At 40.8% G+C, this 18,195-nt stretch overlaps 1 protein-coding gene and 1 long non-coding RNA gene across 3 annotated transcripts; one reads left to right on the top strand and one right to left on the bottom strand.

Annotated features, from left to right (window-relative positions):
• The first annotated feature begins 44 nt into the window (after positions 1-44).
• On the top strand, positions 45-17,767 carry LOC149863693 (uncharacterized). Of its 2 annotated transcripts, none has more exons than XR_016442248.1 (4): positions 45-466; positions 9,358-9,497; positions 11,051-11,101; positions 13,723-14,382. It is a non-coding gene; the product is annotated as an uncharacterized LOC149863693 (long non-coding RNA). The 2 variants fall into 2 exon arrangements; XR_016442247.1 differs by lacking the exon at positions 13,723-14,382 and adding an exon at positions 14,461-17,767 and having other exon boundaries at positions 46-466.
• On the bottom strand, positions 477-14,526 carry LOC149863694 (retinol dehydrogenase 8-like). The gene is made up of 6 exons (XM_090046638.1): positions 14,430-14,526; positions 10,245-10,406; positions 9,295-9,474; positions 7,770-7,863; positions 5,779-5,962; positions 477-3,780 (listed from the first exon to the last, which is right to left on the bottom strand). The coding sequence occupies exons 1-6, from the start codon at positions 14,524-14,526 to the stop codon at positions 3,559-3,561; spliced, it is 939 nt and encodes a 312-aa protein (XP_089902764.1). The 3' UTR covers positions 477-3,558.
• Positions 17,768-18,195: the final 428 nt, after the last annotated feature.

Here is an 18,195-nt window from a genome sequence, read left to right as displayed (position 1 = left end):
CACTTCCGCCGGAAGCCGGGCACAGCTACTTCCGCTTCCGGGATCCCCTCTGCCGCGGCCCGGAAGTGGGGGCAGCTCCCGCCCGCTGGGCTCGGGCTCGGGCCAGGCCGTGTGACTCCCCGGAGCGGCTGGGAGCAGCGGATAGCGGGAGCGGGCGTCGCGTAGCAGGAAGCTCCTCGGGCGCAGACCCGCGTGCGGGCCGGGGCTTGGCTCCGTCCCGGGTCCCGCCCGCCAGACCTCCCAGGAGCAGTGACGGGGCCTGCGGCACAGCTCAGAGCCGTTTCTCCAGGCAGCCCCAGCTGGCCTCTGGGCCCCGAAGGGTGGGGCCTTGTCCAGACGGAGACTAGCCTGAGCCGGCCGCAGATGCTTGTCTTCACCCCTCGCTTGTCCCCGCCCCCTTAGAGGACCTGGTGGCAGCCAGGGTACCCGGCAGGGCCCTGCCCGGGGCTGGACGTTGCTACTCCAGGTGGGTGCGGAGGGCTGTGCTGACACAACCCTACTTGTGCTGCTGCTCTTGGACCTGCCCAGAAAGAGCCTCCCAGCCCAGGGACTTAGATGCCTCGGCCCTAAATGGTACCATTAGTTGCTCCAGATTTTAGATGCATGATATCAACGAATACAGTATTTTCCTACCAGCACCACATTGAACCTAGCTTTATAGGCACTTCTCAGGAATTTCCCTGGGGAACTTGCCTTTTAGAAAACCTTTCAGTAAACTGATGCTATGAGTGTTTGTTCCAACTTCAAGGCATTTTTGGTAAATAGGTTGCATTGTATTTTTAAAAAGCATAAAGCTGAAACATTTGTTGACTATAACAAACTTCTGGATTTCTGTTGCATGTAACTCAGTGATCGAGAATGGGAGTGTTGTCAACAAAGTGACATTTTTTGCTTCAGCGCATTTCCCATGAGTAGCACCACACCAGTATACTTGTAGGGAATCTGTTCTGCACATCTTATACCTACTCCCAAGACCAGAACCATGCAATATTACTCCAACTCTCTTTCTTCTGCCTTTTGTATTGGAGAAGATCCTAAGATCCTATACCCTGCTCCCTGTTCTCTTACGCTACCATCCTTCTCTTGTGTTTATTGTAATCAGCCTGCCTGCCCATTCCTTATTTCCAAGAGGTTTACTATTTCTCTCCTGCCTGCAAGGCTCTCAGCATTTATTGTACCAGTTCTCATTAGTCACTCTTCCACTTGCTTTTTTAACTGCAGCTGTGGGGCCTACTGCACAGGCTTGATCTCTTCCCCCCAGCAGCTAGGGGATAACTGCAAGATGCTTGGGAATATGTCAATATCCCTCACGTCTGATCCGGATCCATATCATTTTGGAGCAATATTTAATTTAGCCAGTTGGTCTGTGACAATGGTCACAATTTTAAATGGGGACGTTATCACCAGTCAAAACATATTGTGGGCCGTGCAGTGAGACGGAATTTTCCTTCTTCCAGATGGGTTGCTGGCCAACGTGCCATGGACATTCTAGTTTTAAGGTGCCTGGTATGGTCAAGTCACAGTGGAATCCAGAACTCGGGACCTCGTGGTCAGGAAGCCAGCAAGCCCAGGACTAGGCATCTCCTTGACTAGTGATAACTCAAGGGACTGGGGAAAATTCAAATTAAAGGGAAAAAAAACCCTGCTGGCCAGGAAAGAGGTGAGGGGAGGAGAAAAGTACACAGTTGAGCTGAACCCAGGACTTATGTTTGAGTGATCAACAAGCAATTTGCTATGCCACGTCTATGGATCTTTGTTAGGACTTCCCACCAGAGCCCTTTGGACTGGTAAGATCCCAGGGGAGCAGACCAAGCCCCAGCCACAAGGCACCATCTAGCCAACTCACAGGCTAATTTTAGACTCCTCTGATAATACAGCATTCCACGCTTATGGTTTGAAGAGACCCCAAATGGGGGCAGGGAAAGTCTGGCTTGTGGCCCCACATCTCTGAGGAGGCTTGTAGCAGCAAGCCAGGCCCTACAACTTGGTGCTTTCTTGCTGTGGCAGCAGTCAGACAGACTTGGGAGCTGGATCCCACTCTGTTCAGGTGAGACCCAGCCAGCCAGTCACAGATGAGACAGCACCTCATCCAGGCAAGGCACCACAGAGAAGAGACTTTAATTCACAGCCCACCAACAGCCGGCCCATAGCCAAGGGCCTGTACTATACAGAGCCTGAGGCCAAGTGTCTGCCCTGTGAGACTCCACAGTGATTACTGCCCATGATACAATGGCATCTGGAACCCAGGATATTGTATTTGAGAGGCCAGAAAACTGGCCTCTCGCTATCACATAAGGCCCAGGGCCACGAGTCTCTTCTGCAGGACTCCTTGATCAGTGGTAGCTGGGGAAAAATCAAGAGAGTCAACACCACTGTTAATCCACAAGAGCCCAGTCACGTGAAAGCAAATGGTAGGAGTTTGTACAGGAAGCTGAATTTTATGGAAGTCTAAGAGAGCACTCTATAGGGAATTACTTTAAAAATTTACCCAACTTCAAAATTTCAGTTTGTTGAGGAACATGCTTTAGAGTCTAAATATCACCTTTCAAAAACAGTGTAGCCAAGGTGTAAAAATAGAACAAGAAAACCTGACTTTGTATGCGGAAACCAAGGATGTGTCAGAACTAGTCAGTGGAACTGGCATAATTTAGCAGACTACTACAGGTATTCAAATATAGCAGTAAATGTAGGACAGCTGAAGACCAGCATTTTCAAATCTAGGTGCCTGAAATGGTAGGTTGTTAAACCTATATTTAGACATCTCAGTAAAAAAAGGTCTTATTTTCAAACACGCAGAACATCTTACATTCCCAGTTAAGTCAATGGGAGATGCATGTATTCAGCGCCTTTGAAAATCTAATTGCATTTATCTAGAAAACTAAATATGGCTTTTTAAGTCTCCAGCTTTAGGTTCCAACTTGGAAAATCTTCATTATAGTGATGTGTTCCTAATAAAAAAGGAAATAACCGTAAGATATTATTAAAAAGTGATTATAAATACACAAAGCATTGTGTTTAAGCTTCTTGGGTCAAAGTAATTTCTGTGATAATTGCATTGATTCCAACTAAAGTATATCAAAGCTGAATTCGACCCTTTAGGAGTAGCAGCATCATTTAAAAAAATAATACATTCAATGTTCTTTTATTTATACAAAAACTAAAACACTCATCAGTTGTTTAAACTTTCCAGTTACTATATTTTAAGACAATTTTAAAGATCTGTACATCTTTTATATTATTAACAACAAGCTTGTTCTAACACTCTAAAATACAGTATTATAGAACTAGGTGGTAGTAAGTGATTCAAGAATCACTAGACTGTTAGCAAAGCACTTATATATTACAATAAGGTTCTACAAATAAGTTTTTTTATACTGCTCTCAGGAGGTTTCACTTTTAATTCCAATAAATGTTGACTATAGACATTCAAAATATTGTTGGTCATAAGTCTAATATTTTTACGAGGCACAACTCTGTAAATGAAGATAACCAAAATTATTAACAACAGATCTGGCAAGACCATTTATCTTCAAAGTACGACAATGTTGATAATATCAACTAAGTTGACGCAATGTTCTTTCTACTGCTCCACCTCAACAGTTTGAAAAAGTTAAGACTTGCATGGAAGATTCTGTCATGATGAAAAACCATTTTGTAGAAGCTATCAATAGGTAGATTTCCATTTGGATCTGCATATTTCAGAGTTGTCACTGGGGTGTACAAGGTGTTGGTCTGATGGCGAAAGGGTGGATTTTCTGCAAGAATTATCTTTACTGTGTGCTGTAAAAATGAGAAATGGGACTATAACTACAAAACATCATTTATCAAGGTAAACATGTAAAAGTCTAGTTTTCACTAAGCAGAATAGTAGAGCAAGCTTTAGAGTTTTCCAATATCCTCTGGGAAATATGACCATATTTTAATGTGGTTAAAATGCATTAAGGCTTTTTCTTAGTATTATTTGGAAACTACATAAACTTCTTTCTTTTTGAGGCCAATTAGCATAGTTTTATTTTCCAATTTTAAGAGAATATTGTCAATTTTTTTACTACACAAAAATATAAAATATCTACTTAGTTTGAGATCAGTGGCAGAGTACATGAAAATCAGTACCTCTCATCAAGGATCTCTCTCTGCAACTGAGCTGTATGTATCAATTACGTTTTCAGACTTATTAACTGATCTATACCAATATGAGTTGTTGAGTCACGTCATTTGGGTGCACAAAATGTGAAATTAGCAAAAATGAAGGCTGAGGCAAAAATTCTTAATTCAGACATGTTTGCTAAAGCTAGAAACTAGGGATGAGAAACCATTAAAAAAATGAATAATTAATTGCAAGATTTAAAAAAAATAGTTGCAATTTATCACAATTTTGATCACACAGTTAAGCAATAGTCAGCACCTCCGCCCCCAACACCCCAGAGCCTCCATGCCCTACAGCTTTTCCCTCACCACCACCAACAGCCCCAACCCTGGCCTGCCCCATGGCCTGCCCCATGCCAACTCTGGACTTTTGCTGGCCAGAGTAGACCAGCTGGAACCTGTGTAAGCAGCCCTGACCCCTGCCCACCCTGTGCCTGCTCCAGACTCACCCTGAGCAGTGGCAGTGGCCAGCCAGAAGCTTCTGTTTGGTGCAGGGGAACAGCGACTCCCCCCTTCAGTGCTGCCAGACCCTTCTTGCTGCACCTGCCCACACAGGCTGCCCTACTGCTCCTCTGCACTTCCACCACTGGTCTGCTGGGTCGCCCGGAGGCAGCAGTGACAGTGGCAGAGAGGAGCCACAGGGCAGCCCAGGCATGGGCTCTGGGAGCTGCAGCAAGAAGGGCCCAGCAGCAGTCAGGGGGAGGAGTCACTTTTCCCTCAAGCTGAGCAGCAGCTTCTGCCCGGCTGTTGCCTCTGCTGCCACTGCTCAGAGTGGGTGGGCGGTCTGGAGCAGACACAGGGTGGGCCGGGGTCAGGGCTGTGCACGTGCATTCTGGTTAGTCCAGAGCTTGTCTGCTTCACCAGGCCAGGTCCAAAGAAGGTGTGGGACAGGCTATATTTTGCCCACCCCTGGTCAAAATGGATGTATGCGATTAATGCGTATTACAAAAATTAATGCATTAATTTGTGTTAATCATGTACATAAACTATGATTAACTGACAGCCCTACTAAAAATTATTAAGAATCATAGTCTGTAAGGTCAACAGTAAGTTAGCAGGACCCTGCAGGCTTCCTGATGTTACAGCTCTTTATGCAGACAGACCTATGCACCCATATAGCGGCTTACTGAAGTAAATGGTGAAGCATGGGAGTACAGACTCTTCTAAGGCAGGACCATGACCTGAATTAGTATTTTATATATTAAAGATGTACTCTTGTTTTAAAGCTGTCCACCATCATCTAGATGAATTTTTGCTTTGAATTCTATGACACTATTAGCAAAGCACAATTTTTAAATCTCTGATTGTGTCAACTTTTCCTCTCTATGGACAGAACTCAGGCAGAGATTGACTTGCTCTAAAGCTCTACATAAGCCACAAAATGTACCAGTCCTTCAGTGACAGAAATCTCATCTTGGCTCCAGGTGACACTATAATCCAGAAGATTTCATGAGATGAGTTGTTACAGTTCTCTACTTAATAGTATTAAAGATTAAAATTCATGTTACTTTTTAAAACCTGAAGAATTTTACACTTTTTCTAAATTCTAAATCTAATTTTGCAATTAAATATAGTTCTATAAGCAAACAACTAGAGGATTCTTATATTGTACAAAGTAATACCAGTGAATACCTCTGCAACTTCCTCAGCACTTTGTCCCAGGCTTTGAAAAATCTGATTGTAATTTTTAAGGTAAACATCAGTAAACATATGAGCTGTTTCTTCATCTGCAGCCGAAAGGTCCATTTTCATTCCATCTTCATACACCTTTTTTTCAAATTCTGTGATCACAGGTCCTGGTTCAATCAAACTTAGCCTGTTCCAGAAACAAAACTATATTAGTGATCTTTTTTTCCCATGTGGGAAACCTGCAACTCTACCATTCTTATAGACAAACAGTGTCAAAGATGGCCCATAGGCCAGATCTTAGTGCTGCCACTGGGTCTCGGGTGTTCCACACACCACCAGACCAGCTCTGCACGCAGGGCCCAGAAAGTGCACCACATGCAGCACCTGCTGTGGCCAGTCAAGGATGTTCAATACATGTGGTACACACTCTGGGACATGTGGCACCTATGGCATCCACCTCCAGCCAGTCCAGGATTTGTGCCATGTGCCTGCCCAGCCTGCGACTGTGCCACATGTGGCGCACACATCGCAGACTGGCTAGAGGGGTAGGAAACACATGTTCCAGGCTGGCCAAGGAAGGAGGGTTGTGCTGCCTCGCAACTGTTGGACTCTCCAACAAATAGCTAAGGACAACCATAAACTTCACTGTCTTCTGGACAAAATTATAAATGACCTCTTCATCAGAATTTCACATGCTAATAAGAACAGAAGTAAAGAAAGAAAGACAGAAAGGAAAGAGAGAAGGGAAGAGAGAAAGAAAGAACCCAAAAGCTGAGTCTCTTTGGTTATCCGGTACAGTATAAAGTGCCTTATGAAGCACTTTATAGTGCAGTACTAAGAACTGTATAAATACTTAGCATATCTGCACAGACTTTTGCTGTTGCTGGGCTTGCTGAAGGAGGTCATTTTGCCCAGAGATCCTAACAGCAAATTTCAAAACTACATTAAGTCATTAAACCACTTCCTTCTCCAGTTCCAATCTGTTTTTAAGCACCTCAGTCCTCAAAACTTACTCACTTCCTCTTTGAACAGGGTCTTTGCAACAGCAGATCCTTAGTAATTCCAGTTCTGTGTTAAATGATAAGGAATACTTCACCTAATTTTTAGGCTGTATCATGTTATTGATTGTAAAGCAGAACCCTCATATTGCTGTCTGCTGATTGCTGCTCTTGCATACAAGTTATGACTGGTTACTGTACTTTGACACTTCTAGTTCCCGAAGTGCTACTTTTTATAACCTTTCCTGAAAAAAATCTTGAATGCTGCATCCCACAACATTTTCCTACCTTCCTTTCATTCCCCCTATAAATCTAAACTACTTACACATACTCATCTTATTAACTCTTTAAACAATAACATTAAAATAAAAGGGTAGCTATATTTAAAAAATTAAGCCCTGCCATGTACCCCACACCCTTTTTTATATATATAATTCTTGCTATCCTGTGTCCTTGACTTGTAGCTATCTCCCTCAGTATTTTGATCAATTCCTACTGAATGCTATGGAAATGGTTATACATGCTTGTATTATATATAAAAATGTTAGAAATTTATTTTAATTTAAGCTTCTCCTGGGCCTTATCATAAATGAGCCCAAAGACTAAATAAAATATACCAAGGCAAACATATTGCATGTCTACAAGAACATCCCTGTAATACTTTAGATTGAGAGTTCATGTTCCCAGGGATGTGCACATAAACTACACATATTTTTAAAGTACCTATGCTGTTCAGTCTAAAGGTAGCTTTACTTTGCCGTATAAACATTTTCGGTACTTTAGTGGGGAAGGCAAGGAGCTTATGCAAGGAAGTTTCAGTGCATTTTTGTACATGAATAACTTCCATGAGGTCAGTTAAAGAAAAATTCGTTATCCTTTTTTCCTGGCTAAAAGCCCACTATAAAACCGCTGCTGCTGCACCACTACCAATTATAGCTCATGATATATTTTAAAGTATAGTTTGAAATCCATCCACATCTCCAAATCAATTCTTACCGAAGTTTAAATTGAAGTGCCTGTATGGCTAAACTTTCACAGAATCCTTCCACAGCAAACTTAGATGCAGCATAAACATCATTAAACAAAATACCTGAAGGGAAAGACAGAACCATTAGAAATTTATCTGATGGAAGATGCTAAGATAATTTTGAATTTTAAAACATCTTGCATTTTTTTAAAAATCTTAATTTTTTTGTGGTTGTGAAGGCATAAAAAATCCTCACTGAGGCAGGGCTAATTTAACAGTAACATATATCTGAAATGTTAAAAGTGACCCTAATAAATGTATGTGGATGGCAAATTTTTTTTTTTTTTGGCACACGCACTGATCAGTGATTGTCAAGAAGAAAGGCATTTTGCTGAGGCTCTTCTGCACTTTACCTGTAGTTATAGGGTACTATTGGCAACTGTTGTGAATCACAGCAACTTTAAAACTGCTCCTTAATTACAGCTGAGGATATGGCCTATGGTGTATGTTTGTGCTAAGTATTTTTGGTTCTTATACACTGGTCACATGTATAGGGCTCTACATGTACCATGCAGTTTGCATAATTTCCAAACCAAAGCATCATAACAGCAGGATTGATTTAAGATTCAATGAGATTTGGAGTTGTTTCTCTTTGGGGATGTTAAGGAGGTATATGTCAACAGAGCAAGCATAACATTGCTCATATAAGCAACTTCTGCAGGTAATGTCTTGACTGTATGACCCCCTGATGCACTGGAATAATCCACCTTAAAGCCATATTAAAGTAACCGAAACTATACATACAAAAAAGCTTATACAGGATGGAAGACCAAATTACTTGCAAAATTAGCTGACTCTAATGGGAAAGGTCTTTTTTATAGTAAGTGGCAATGCTATAGAGCCTCATTAGAGGGAACTTTTCAGAAAGATGATGAAACTGTTTGGAACACAGGGTTTAAATGGAAGTGGCAAAGGATAAATCAAAACTACCATAACCTTTTTAAAGTCTGGAGTGTCAATTGTATTTTTCTTTTGGGTGGAGATGTTGAAAGACCACCTTATATACACTGTTGAGAAATCTTCCCCAAACAAAGGCACTAATTAAAAATCTCAGATTGCTCTAGTAAAAATTCCTGAAGGAAGAAGACTTTTTAAATCAAATTTTAATGTCTTTGCATAAAATGTAAATGCATTTATCTTCTCTCCAGAGTATCTTTAAATGAGAGAAAGACATTTCTACATGCAATTATATTGTGAAAGACTAATGTCCTATTTTCTACAAAACTATTTAGGTCCAAATCTGCTAGTTTTACCCACATGGTGCAGTACTTCACTCTGCAAGCAGTCCCATTAAAATCGTTGAGAGTAGCTGCATAGTAGGATATTATACAGCATGAGTAATGATAGCATAACTGAGTCCCATGTTTGTAAACTAGCGGCTTCAGCATCATAGGAAGCAAAAGCTTTACTCACTAGATCTCACTTTTTTCAGTTCACGGTTTAACAAGTACATTTTTCTAGACAGAACTAAACCATTAGTACAAAATATTTTGCCTTGTAATCCCATGACACTGCTTATTATGACTATATGTCCACTTTTTCTCTTCTTCATATCAGGTAAAATCTCTTTCAGGAGTCGAACCAGTCCAAAGAAGTTGGTATCCATCACAGTCTTCATCTCATCTATGGTCTGGCATTCTATAGGTCCAATGAGCCCCATTCCAGCATTGCTAACTATAGATATGAAAAATAGAGTGGTAAGTACAATAAACATTAACTTGGCAATTTTATTGGAAAATACATGCTGGTTGAAAAGAGCAACTAAGAGAAAGGGTAAAAAAATAAACAAGAGTCATTTTTCTTCTTCTGACTTAAACCACGAGAACATATTTAAAATTGATCGTCTTTGCCTTCCCTCTCTTTGAGTTATTTTATAACTTTTTTTTAAGTAAGGTAAAATATCAGATCATTTACAAGAATTGTAATAAATACAGTGGAACCTATCAATACAAATGGGAAGAATGCAATGGATAATACCTTGCTGTAAAGTGTATATTCAACCTACTTTTAGTGTAAATAAACAGCTATCTAATGTGTCTACTCTGTCATGTGTCTGAAGTGTAAGACAAAGAATCAGGAAATCAGAGTTTTATGCTCTTAGTTTTAACACAACTTTACTATATGATCTTGAAGAAATAATTTATTCTTTTTGTGTCTGGAGTTTTCTCCTTATATAAAATATGGTTGAAATGCTTTCCTATTTCAACAGCTTATAGTGAGATTTATTTAATTAATATTTTCATAATGTCTAGAACAACTTGACTGGAAGGCACTATAAAAGTGAATGAATGGTATTACTGGTTGTGTTTATTTATACTGATGCCTTCAAAACATTTATTCTTTAAAATATACTGTCTACCTGAACCTTTCCTAAATATTTAATGCTTCATTTAAATGACATTTCCCAACTACTCCACACTTTTTTATTCATATTTATTACTTGCCTAGGATATCAATCCTCCTCTCAGAAATGTTATTGACACATGTTTTAATAGACTCTTCATCACAGACATCTAGTTGTTTTATTTCCAGGGTTTTACCCAGTGTGTTGCTTGCAGCTTTTTCAAGTTTCTCCTTCTTGGACAGATTCCGCATTGTGGCATATACTACAAAGTATCATAAACAGTAATAATCAGAACTGTAACTGCAGAGAATACAACATTCATAATAGAAAGATTAATTACTAAGACTACAATTTCCAAATTAATTTTTGAAAGCATATTTTAGTAGTTAAATATTACAATGATAGTTTCTGAACAAAAACCTAAAGCAAAGAAAATGAATTTTTGATTTTTATATAATACTTGTTATACCCCGACTCCATGCGGCACCCAATGACTAGGGAGAAGACGATCCAATTGCTCATGGATCCTGTTAATCATTAGCCAGAGCAAGCAGGGACCAAACACCAGCACACATTACTTGCAACAGCTTTATCCAGAATGGAGATAGCTTAGGGCAAAGGTCCCTCATAGACACACAGCCCGTGAACCAGGGGACCTGCAGTGAACATTAGTTCTTTTCACATTTTATACACCTTGATTCATGCTCAGTAACATTCACTCCACCTCTGGTTCCACCCATTTCTCCTCCTATCTCAAGCTCCTCCTCTGTTTACTGTTTACTTCATTAACATTAAAATTGCCTATGCATTTCATTTATTTACATGTCTCTCTGCTAAAAATACATACGTAAGACTTTGACCTCTGCTTCTTTTGGTCACTTGCTCGTTCTTTCTATTTTTTTGCAGATTCCTTCATCTCCAAGGTCTTGCTTCTACTTTATCTCCCAACGATAGCTGGTGGGTTACATCTTGTTCTTCTTACACAATGGGCTCTAACACTATGACCTTGTTAGAAAACTGCTTGCCTATGCATTTGCAAGGTTATTTTTAATATATCACTTTGTCTTGTGACCAGCAGCTTTTGCTGAGACACAGAAAAAAGCCTTTATCCAGCTACAAATCCAGTGCTCCCTAAAATCCAAATATTGTCACCCTAACAATAATAACTTCCCCAATTTGACTCTCAGGGTGCCCAATGGAGAAACAAACTATTTACATATTCAAATTTACAACAAGGCACTTTCTCTTATAAGTAAGAGAAAATACTGTAAAAAACTATGGCCAAGATGTCTGGTAACAGGGACCAAAGTTTAGGCACCTAAAAAAGACTTAGGAGCCTAGGTCCTGGATGCACATGTTTGAAGGACTCCAGACAGCAAGGATATAGATGGGCATAGCCAGAGAAGTGTTTTAAGAATGACCCTCAAAAAGTGAAGGGCTTCTTGAAGCATCTCTGCACTCCAGCTTGTTCTCCATACCACCTCCATTGGGTTGAGGGGGCAGGAGGAGCATAGAAGACAACCAGTGAGCACTCTTAGCATTGGGAACCTCCATGCTAAGGACAGAAGTTACAAATAAACCAGTTTAAGTGATCAGAAACAGGTTTATAGTTTCATAGTAGGTAGGGTCAGAAGGGACCTGAGCAGATCATCAAGTCCAACTCCCTGCCGTGGGCAGGAAAAAATGCTGCAGTCAAACAAACCCAGCTAGGTGATTGTCTAGCCTCCTTTTGAAGACCCCCAGGGTAGGAACCACCACCACTACCCTTGGAAGTTGGTTCCAGATCCTAGCTGCCCTGACTGTGAAATAGTGCCTCCTGATAGCTAGCCTGAATCTACTCTTGGTCAACTTATGGCCGTTATTCCTCGTTCCTCCCAGTAGTGCTGGAGGAAAAAGGGACTCTCCCATAGCCTGCTGGTCCCCCTTGGCCAGTTTGTAAACGCCCACCAGATCTCCTCTTAGCCTTCTCTTGTGGAGGCTGAACAGGTTCAGGTCCCTTAGCCTCTCCTCGTAGGGTCTGCCCTGCTGCCCCGATCATACAAGTAGCCCTACTGTGGATCCTCTCGATGCTGTCCACATCCCTCTTGAAGTGCAGCACCCAGAACTGGATGCAGTACTCCAACTGCAGCCTGACTAGTGTCGCGTAGAGGGGGAGGATCACCTCCTTGGACCTGCTTGAGGTACATCTGTGGATGCATGACAAGGTACGGTTAGTCTTGCTGACCACGTCCCCACACTGTCGGACCATGTTCATTTTGGAATCAATAATGACACCAAAATCCTTTTCTGCCTCTGCACTGACAAGAAGGGAGTTCCCCAGCCTGTAGGTATGGTGCTGGTTCTTCCTCCCCAGGTGCATCACCTTGCACTTGTCAGTTTTGAATCCCATCCTGTTCTCATCCTCCCACCCCTGTAACCTGTATAGATCTAGTTGCAGCCTGTCCCTCCCTTCTCGCATGCCCACTTCTCCCCACATCTTAGTGTCATCTGCAAATTTGAATAAGGTGCTTTTCACCCCTTCGTCCAAGTCGTTGATGAAGATGTTGAACAGTGTGGACCCCGAGGACCGAGCCCTGGGGGAACTCCACTGCCCACATCTCTCCAGGTCAAAAACGACCCATCCACCAACACTCTCTGGGTGCGGCCCTCCAGTCAATTTGCGACCCATCTGACTATGTAGGCATTGACACCACAGTCACCTACTTTCTTTAAAAGAACAGAAGTACAGTGCATTTAAACTACTTTCCCAAAACTGGTTTAAGTATACCTGGTTGGATGTAGTATCAGACTTAACCGATTTAAGTCAAACTAGTTTATGGAACGTCTGTCCCAGATCAAGTTAACTTATAGCCCACTACTATCTCAGGATGCTTTGCAGCCCTAGGCTATGCTGTCTGCCTTGCCCCTCTGCTCCCTAACACAGAGCAGAGAACTCCTCTAGCTGGCTGAGGATGAGGTAGGGGGGAACCCCAGCTGGGTGCAGCCTGGTGAAAGAATGCGAGGGTGGGAGGGTGTGTCCGTGGCTGACCTGAGTCTTTCATAGCCAGCATGTTCAGAACACCTAGAACCTTTTTTAGAAAGTAAAATACAAATGATTTTACAGACTGCAAAACTACTGGTACAATACAGTTCAGCTTTCAGATTACTTCTTGACGAATGAGACAATACTTGCAGAGAGTGAACATTGTCTACCGAATTGCCCCAGATACTAAATCCACCTCTTGGCTACTCTACAATCATAGTTTAGCAAATATTTCCCTTCTGTATGGAAAGTAGAGACACCAAGTTTTCCTACTCCTAAGTGTGTGACTGAAACTCCATTTCATGAATTTCACTTTATCAACCACCCGGATACAAAAAATCACGGACTAAATATAGACATTTGATTTATGACACATTATAACCTGCCTAACATCTGACTCCCCAGGTACCTCTCTACTACTTACCAGCAACATTCATTCCCCTACCCCACTCCCTCCCAGCCTGTCTCTCACCCACTGACTCCTCAGTTTACATCTTCACTGACTGCCTTTCTTGCATGCATACTAGCTTCTGACTTTACTATTCATTTCATCCAGGAAAAGCACACACCAACTGCAGATGCTTCCTTAGCCTGATGAAGGGTATTTATACCCAAAAGCCTGCGAAGAAGAATTTTTCCATCTATTTGACCTGGTCTACTAAAAGATATTAGATTTACCTTGTCTGACTGAAACACTGGAATCCTCTTCTCAGAAAAAAAACAGTTAACTGCTGCCCTCCCTCAAAACACAATGTTTTACTCCCAACATAGAACATTGCAGCTAGACCAAACAAAATTCTGCTAACACCAAGCAAAGTTGGCTACAACAGTAGAATGGAACTATCAACAATAATATTCACATAGCATGCTGCAGATTGTAATTTTTTAAAGATGAAATTAAATTTCAACTTTAATTCTATACTTCATATAGTCCACTAATTCCAAATAAACAGTTTTAGTACAGTAGCAGAATTGGCAGCTGTTCATTTTGCCGTGTATCTTCTCAACAGGAAATACTGAAACTAAGAGTGGAGGAAAGGGAGTTTGAACCAAGAACCCATATACATTTTAATTAAAATCCATCCACACATTGAGAAACCTGCACTTAATTTAGTCCTCCCTATTAAGGCACAATATTTATTATTTGTATAGAGTTAGATCCCACCCTATCTGAAAGGCTCAGAGCAGCTAAGTGACAAACATATTGAAGTGACTAACATAGATGACATGGTAGTTTGTAATAGTAAACAGAAATAGCATTACCTTTAAATCTTTTCTGTTTGTCCCTGGCCAGTTTTATAGCCAAGGCCAGTCCAATTCCGGAGGAGCAACCTGTAATGAGTACAGTTTTCTGAGCCATTACTTCAAGTGGATGGTAGTTACAATGAGGATTCTTGCAGACCCAAGGAGCTACAACTAAAATACTGTGTCTAAAGCTTAATGGTACTGGTTATTAATGCTTTAGTTTTACTGAGTCAACAAATCTGAAAATGCACACCTAGACATTGTATGATTAAGAGGGATAATCTCCAACTGGAAACAAACAGGATCACATCCTTCTGCATGAATCTGTGCATCTGAACCATCAATACAGAGCACATGAAATGCAAAAACTGCATTAAACTTAAAATTTTGTAAGTTAATTGTCCAGAAAAATTTAAACAGCTGAACAGTTGGGCTGCATGTACTTGGTCACAGAAGTTTCTACTTCCTGCATTTCTATTTTGCTGCCACTACTACAGCCCTCATTGGAATTGTACCTATCACTTATGTAAGTGAGGGGTGAAGGTCAGTGCCCAAGAAGTGCTCCATGCTGGTATAAGGAAGACCCTTATGAAGACTAGCTCGCTGCTGTTAAAAGGATTCAAGCTTTCTTTTTTTCTTGCAAGAGAACCACACTTGTATTACAGTCAAGGCTCTCCACAAATACAGAAGTGGGGGAGATTTTGCCAAGAAAACAATCAAGGACTTGATACTATTGAATATTCACAACTAAAAGTTCCAATAGAATTGTAGAGTTTCTGGAAGTGAAATGGAAAAAAAGGTTAGTTCTGAAAGGGGGCAAAGAAATGTCAGGAAGTGCCTCTGAGAGACTCCTCAGGGTTGTGTTTGGTTCTGGTCTTGCTCTCACAAAAATATATTACCATACTTACTCGAATACAAGATGACTCCTCAATAATTAGATTCTATACATGGAAAGATTATAAATTTGCTATAACTTGCCAGCTATAAAACCTAAAAATGGAAGGGCTGTCTTAAATCCCACCCCACTGCTACAGCACAGAAAGCAGTGGCAGGCTGGGGGTGGGGGAGCGGGAGGGGGTCAGGTGGCACACTTGCCCTTTGTCCCACCCATTTTCCCCCCTGCAGCCTTCCTGCTCCACCACCTGCACCCCCCAACTTTCAACTCTCAGTAGCTTCTTTCCCCCAAATTCCTCCCAGTTTCTACCTCACCCCCACCCTGGCAGACACTTCTTGGGCTGCTCCATCCAGGAGCACAGCCTTTGCCTGCCCAGGCAGCAGTGTCAAGGCTTGTGCTCTGAGCTAGGGAGACCCCAGCCCCAGTGGGAGCCCAGCTGCACCTGAGAGTCAGGGAGAGTGAAGGGAGTTGGCTGGGCAGAAGCTGCAGAGGGGAAATGGGGGGTGAGTCACGATGCTGTTGTGGGTCCAGTGGGCCCTCACCAGAGCTCAGTCAGAGCCACAGCAGCCACCTGCTTCCCCGTCCACTTCCTATGGAATATAAAACAAGGGGCATTTTCCCCATGCTGATTGGGGAAAAAAAACCCCTCAGCTTATATTTGAGTAAATACAGTACTATTTTCCTTTATGTTTGAAGCTTTTACTCATATTATTTTAAGCCTGCCTCCCTCTGGCCCATGAGGCTCTCCAATGCTTTTACATTTTAAAATTATTTTAAATTACTATTATTAATTTAAAAACTTACGTAAGAGACTGGTATTGAGATAAATATGTGACTATATAATTAAAATTAGTGGAATATCTGATGTTAAGTAAGCCAATGGGAAAAGATAATAGAAATTAGGACATATCAAGCCAGAGACAGCTTGTTAGAGGGAAGAGGGAGAATGTTCACAATATACCATGTTTGTCATACAGATAATCCCTTTGGTACCACTTGTTCTAGGGAGTGGTATTTTCTGCAGTATCAGCAGGATCAGAGTGAGAAGGGATCTTCTTTTTTCCCCTAATAAGGAACAAGGAAATCATGGAAAGGGTCGCAAACAAATAGGCATCCTAAGTGTCAAGTGAGGGATGGGATCTATAGCTTAAAGTGAATCCTTGGCATCCTTAAAAGTACTAGAACGTCTTTTAAAATATTGTTTTTGGTTAGTGATTGGGCTTAAAGAACTCAGGGAGATACCTTGGGGCCCTATCCAAAGTTTTTATTTTGATATCAAGAAAAATAAGTACATTGTACCCAAACAGCACTGGACTGGAAAGTTTTAGAGCTGAATTCTTCCAAAGTTGGGTGGCATTTGGACCTGGGTCCACCTTTAATGTTATATATGCATAGTTAATAAATATGTAACACATCAGTAAGAAATGGAAACTTAATCTCTTGTGCAATTTTTCTTCAGCTATACAAAACTAACAAAATAAGTCATGAAACTTCTGAATGACATCCAGCCAATTGCAATGCTATTATACACATCAAATATTTGTAAGAATCTCAATAAGCTGTTTTGTAATACAGTTCAGAAACGTGTGCTTAATGTTCCAGTATTTTACTAACCATTTTACCTCTGCGCACAGGGAAATGGTTTATTGAAATTAAGTAAGATTATGGTTTGACATAATGGATTTCCTTGGTTTGCACACCTATTAAAAATACATTTGCTAGTGTATCAAGCAGAATAATTAACTTTTTAAACAAACAACATTGTTTGAAATTGACAAAACATCCAAAAGTAGTGAGATGAATGGAATTACGATTCAGTTTAACTATAGATCTTGATCAATGGCTTCAGCAGAGAAACCAACATTCAGATAAAACAATTTCCATTTAGCTGATTCAGTTATTAGGCAAAATGTTTCTGCTGTTCATGCACATTTATATTTAGCACATGAAAGATGGGCTAGCTAGGCCTTATGTAACACATGTTGATGGAATTCTAATAATGTGATAATGTGACTGTGATTAAGGGTGAGTTGGGTCAGGCCTTCCACTTGAAATCCTGGCTTGAGGGGTTTAACATTTACTGTTCCGCTGTTTTAAAGATTGAGTGAACTTGGTGCACAATTTTTTTTTTTTCACTCCTGCAGGACAACTCTAGAGGAAAGATTTTTAAAAATGATGCTGTTATACGATAGAGAAATATAAGGCTTGCTTAAAAAGTACAATAAATGTGGTTATTTTCAAAATTAAATTAAGTGTTTTTGCTACACTGGATAATTTCAAACAACCGAAGTCAGTCATGCACATTTGGAACTGTAGAAACATGTACTTTATAATGAAAGCATTTAGACCTTGTCTGTACTAGCAAAAATTAGTTAACCAAGTTTGTAGCACTGCTTGTAATGGACTAGTTGCACTGGAGGAACAAGTTTTCATGACACTGAATAAAAATGATTATGCACGATCTAGCTGGCTACTTACTGATTCATCTGCGCAACTGCTGAAATACGGGATGCTATTCCTACATACACCCTTAGCATGGTGAACATGCAAATTTGGGCCTGCACTATGTTATTTTCTGTTCCTCTTGTATTAGATTTTAAATACTTAATACTTTTCAAGCTAATAGCTTTACTAACATGTTTTTCACACAAGTACACTATCTTGTCTCATACCAGTAATATAATCTAATGTCAAGCTTTGGGATCTTAATTGTGTAAATTCAAGATTGTATACCAGAAACAGATTTAGTGTCCTTGAATTCATCTCACTCTCACCTTTCATCCCTGCACCTGTATTTTTAATACATGTGTTAGAGGCATTTTTCACGGCTGAGGGGGTAAGGAAAAAAAAAGTTGAAAATTATATCAAATGAAAAGAGGGAGGACCTCA

The sequence above is a fragment of the Crocodylus siamensis genome, chromosome 5 (genome assembly GCF_052110815.1).
Source record: "Crocodylus siamensis isolate JL-2025a chromosome 5, ASM5211081v1, whole genome shotgun sequence".
In the NCBI taxonomy this organism is placed as follows: domain Eukaryota; kingdom Metazoa; phylum Chordata; order Crocodylia; family Crocodylidae; genus Crocodylus; species Crocodylus siamensis.
Note: the sequence above shows the minus strand (reverse complement) of the source record. Positions and strands in the feature narration are given on the sequence as shown.

Coding starts and splice junctions, on each gene's coding strand:
- LOC149863694 (XM_090046638.1), bottom strand. CDS start 14,526: ATGGCTCAGAAAACTGTACTCATTACAGGTTGCTCCTCCGGAATTGGA. Junction 9,475..10,244: donor GAGGAGGATTGATATCCTAG/GCAAGTAATAAA, acceptor TCATATCTATAG/TTAGCAATGCTGGAATGGGG. Junction 3,781..5,778: donor GTGCTGAGGAAGTTGCAGAG/GTATTCACTGGT, acceptor TCATTTTTACAG/CACACAGTAAAGATAATTCT.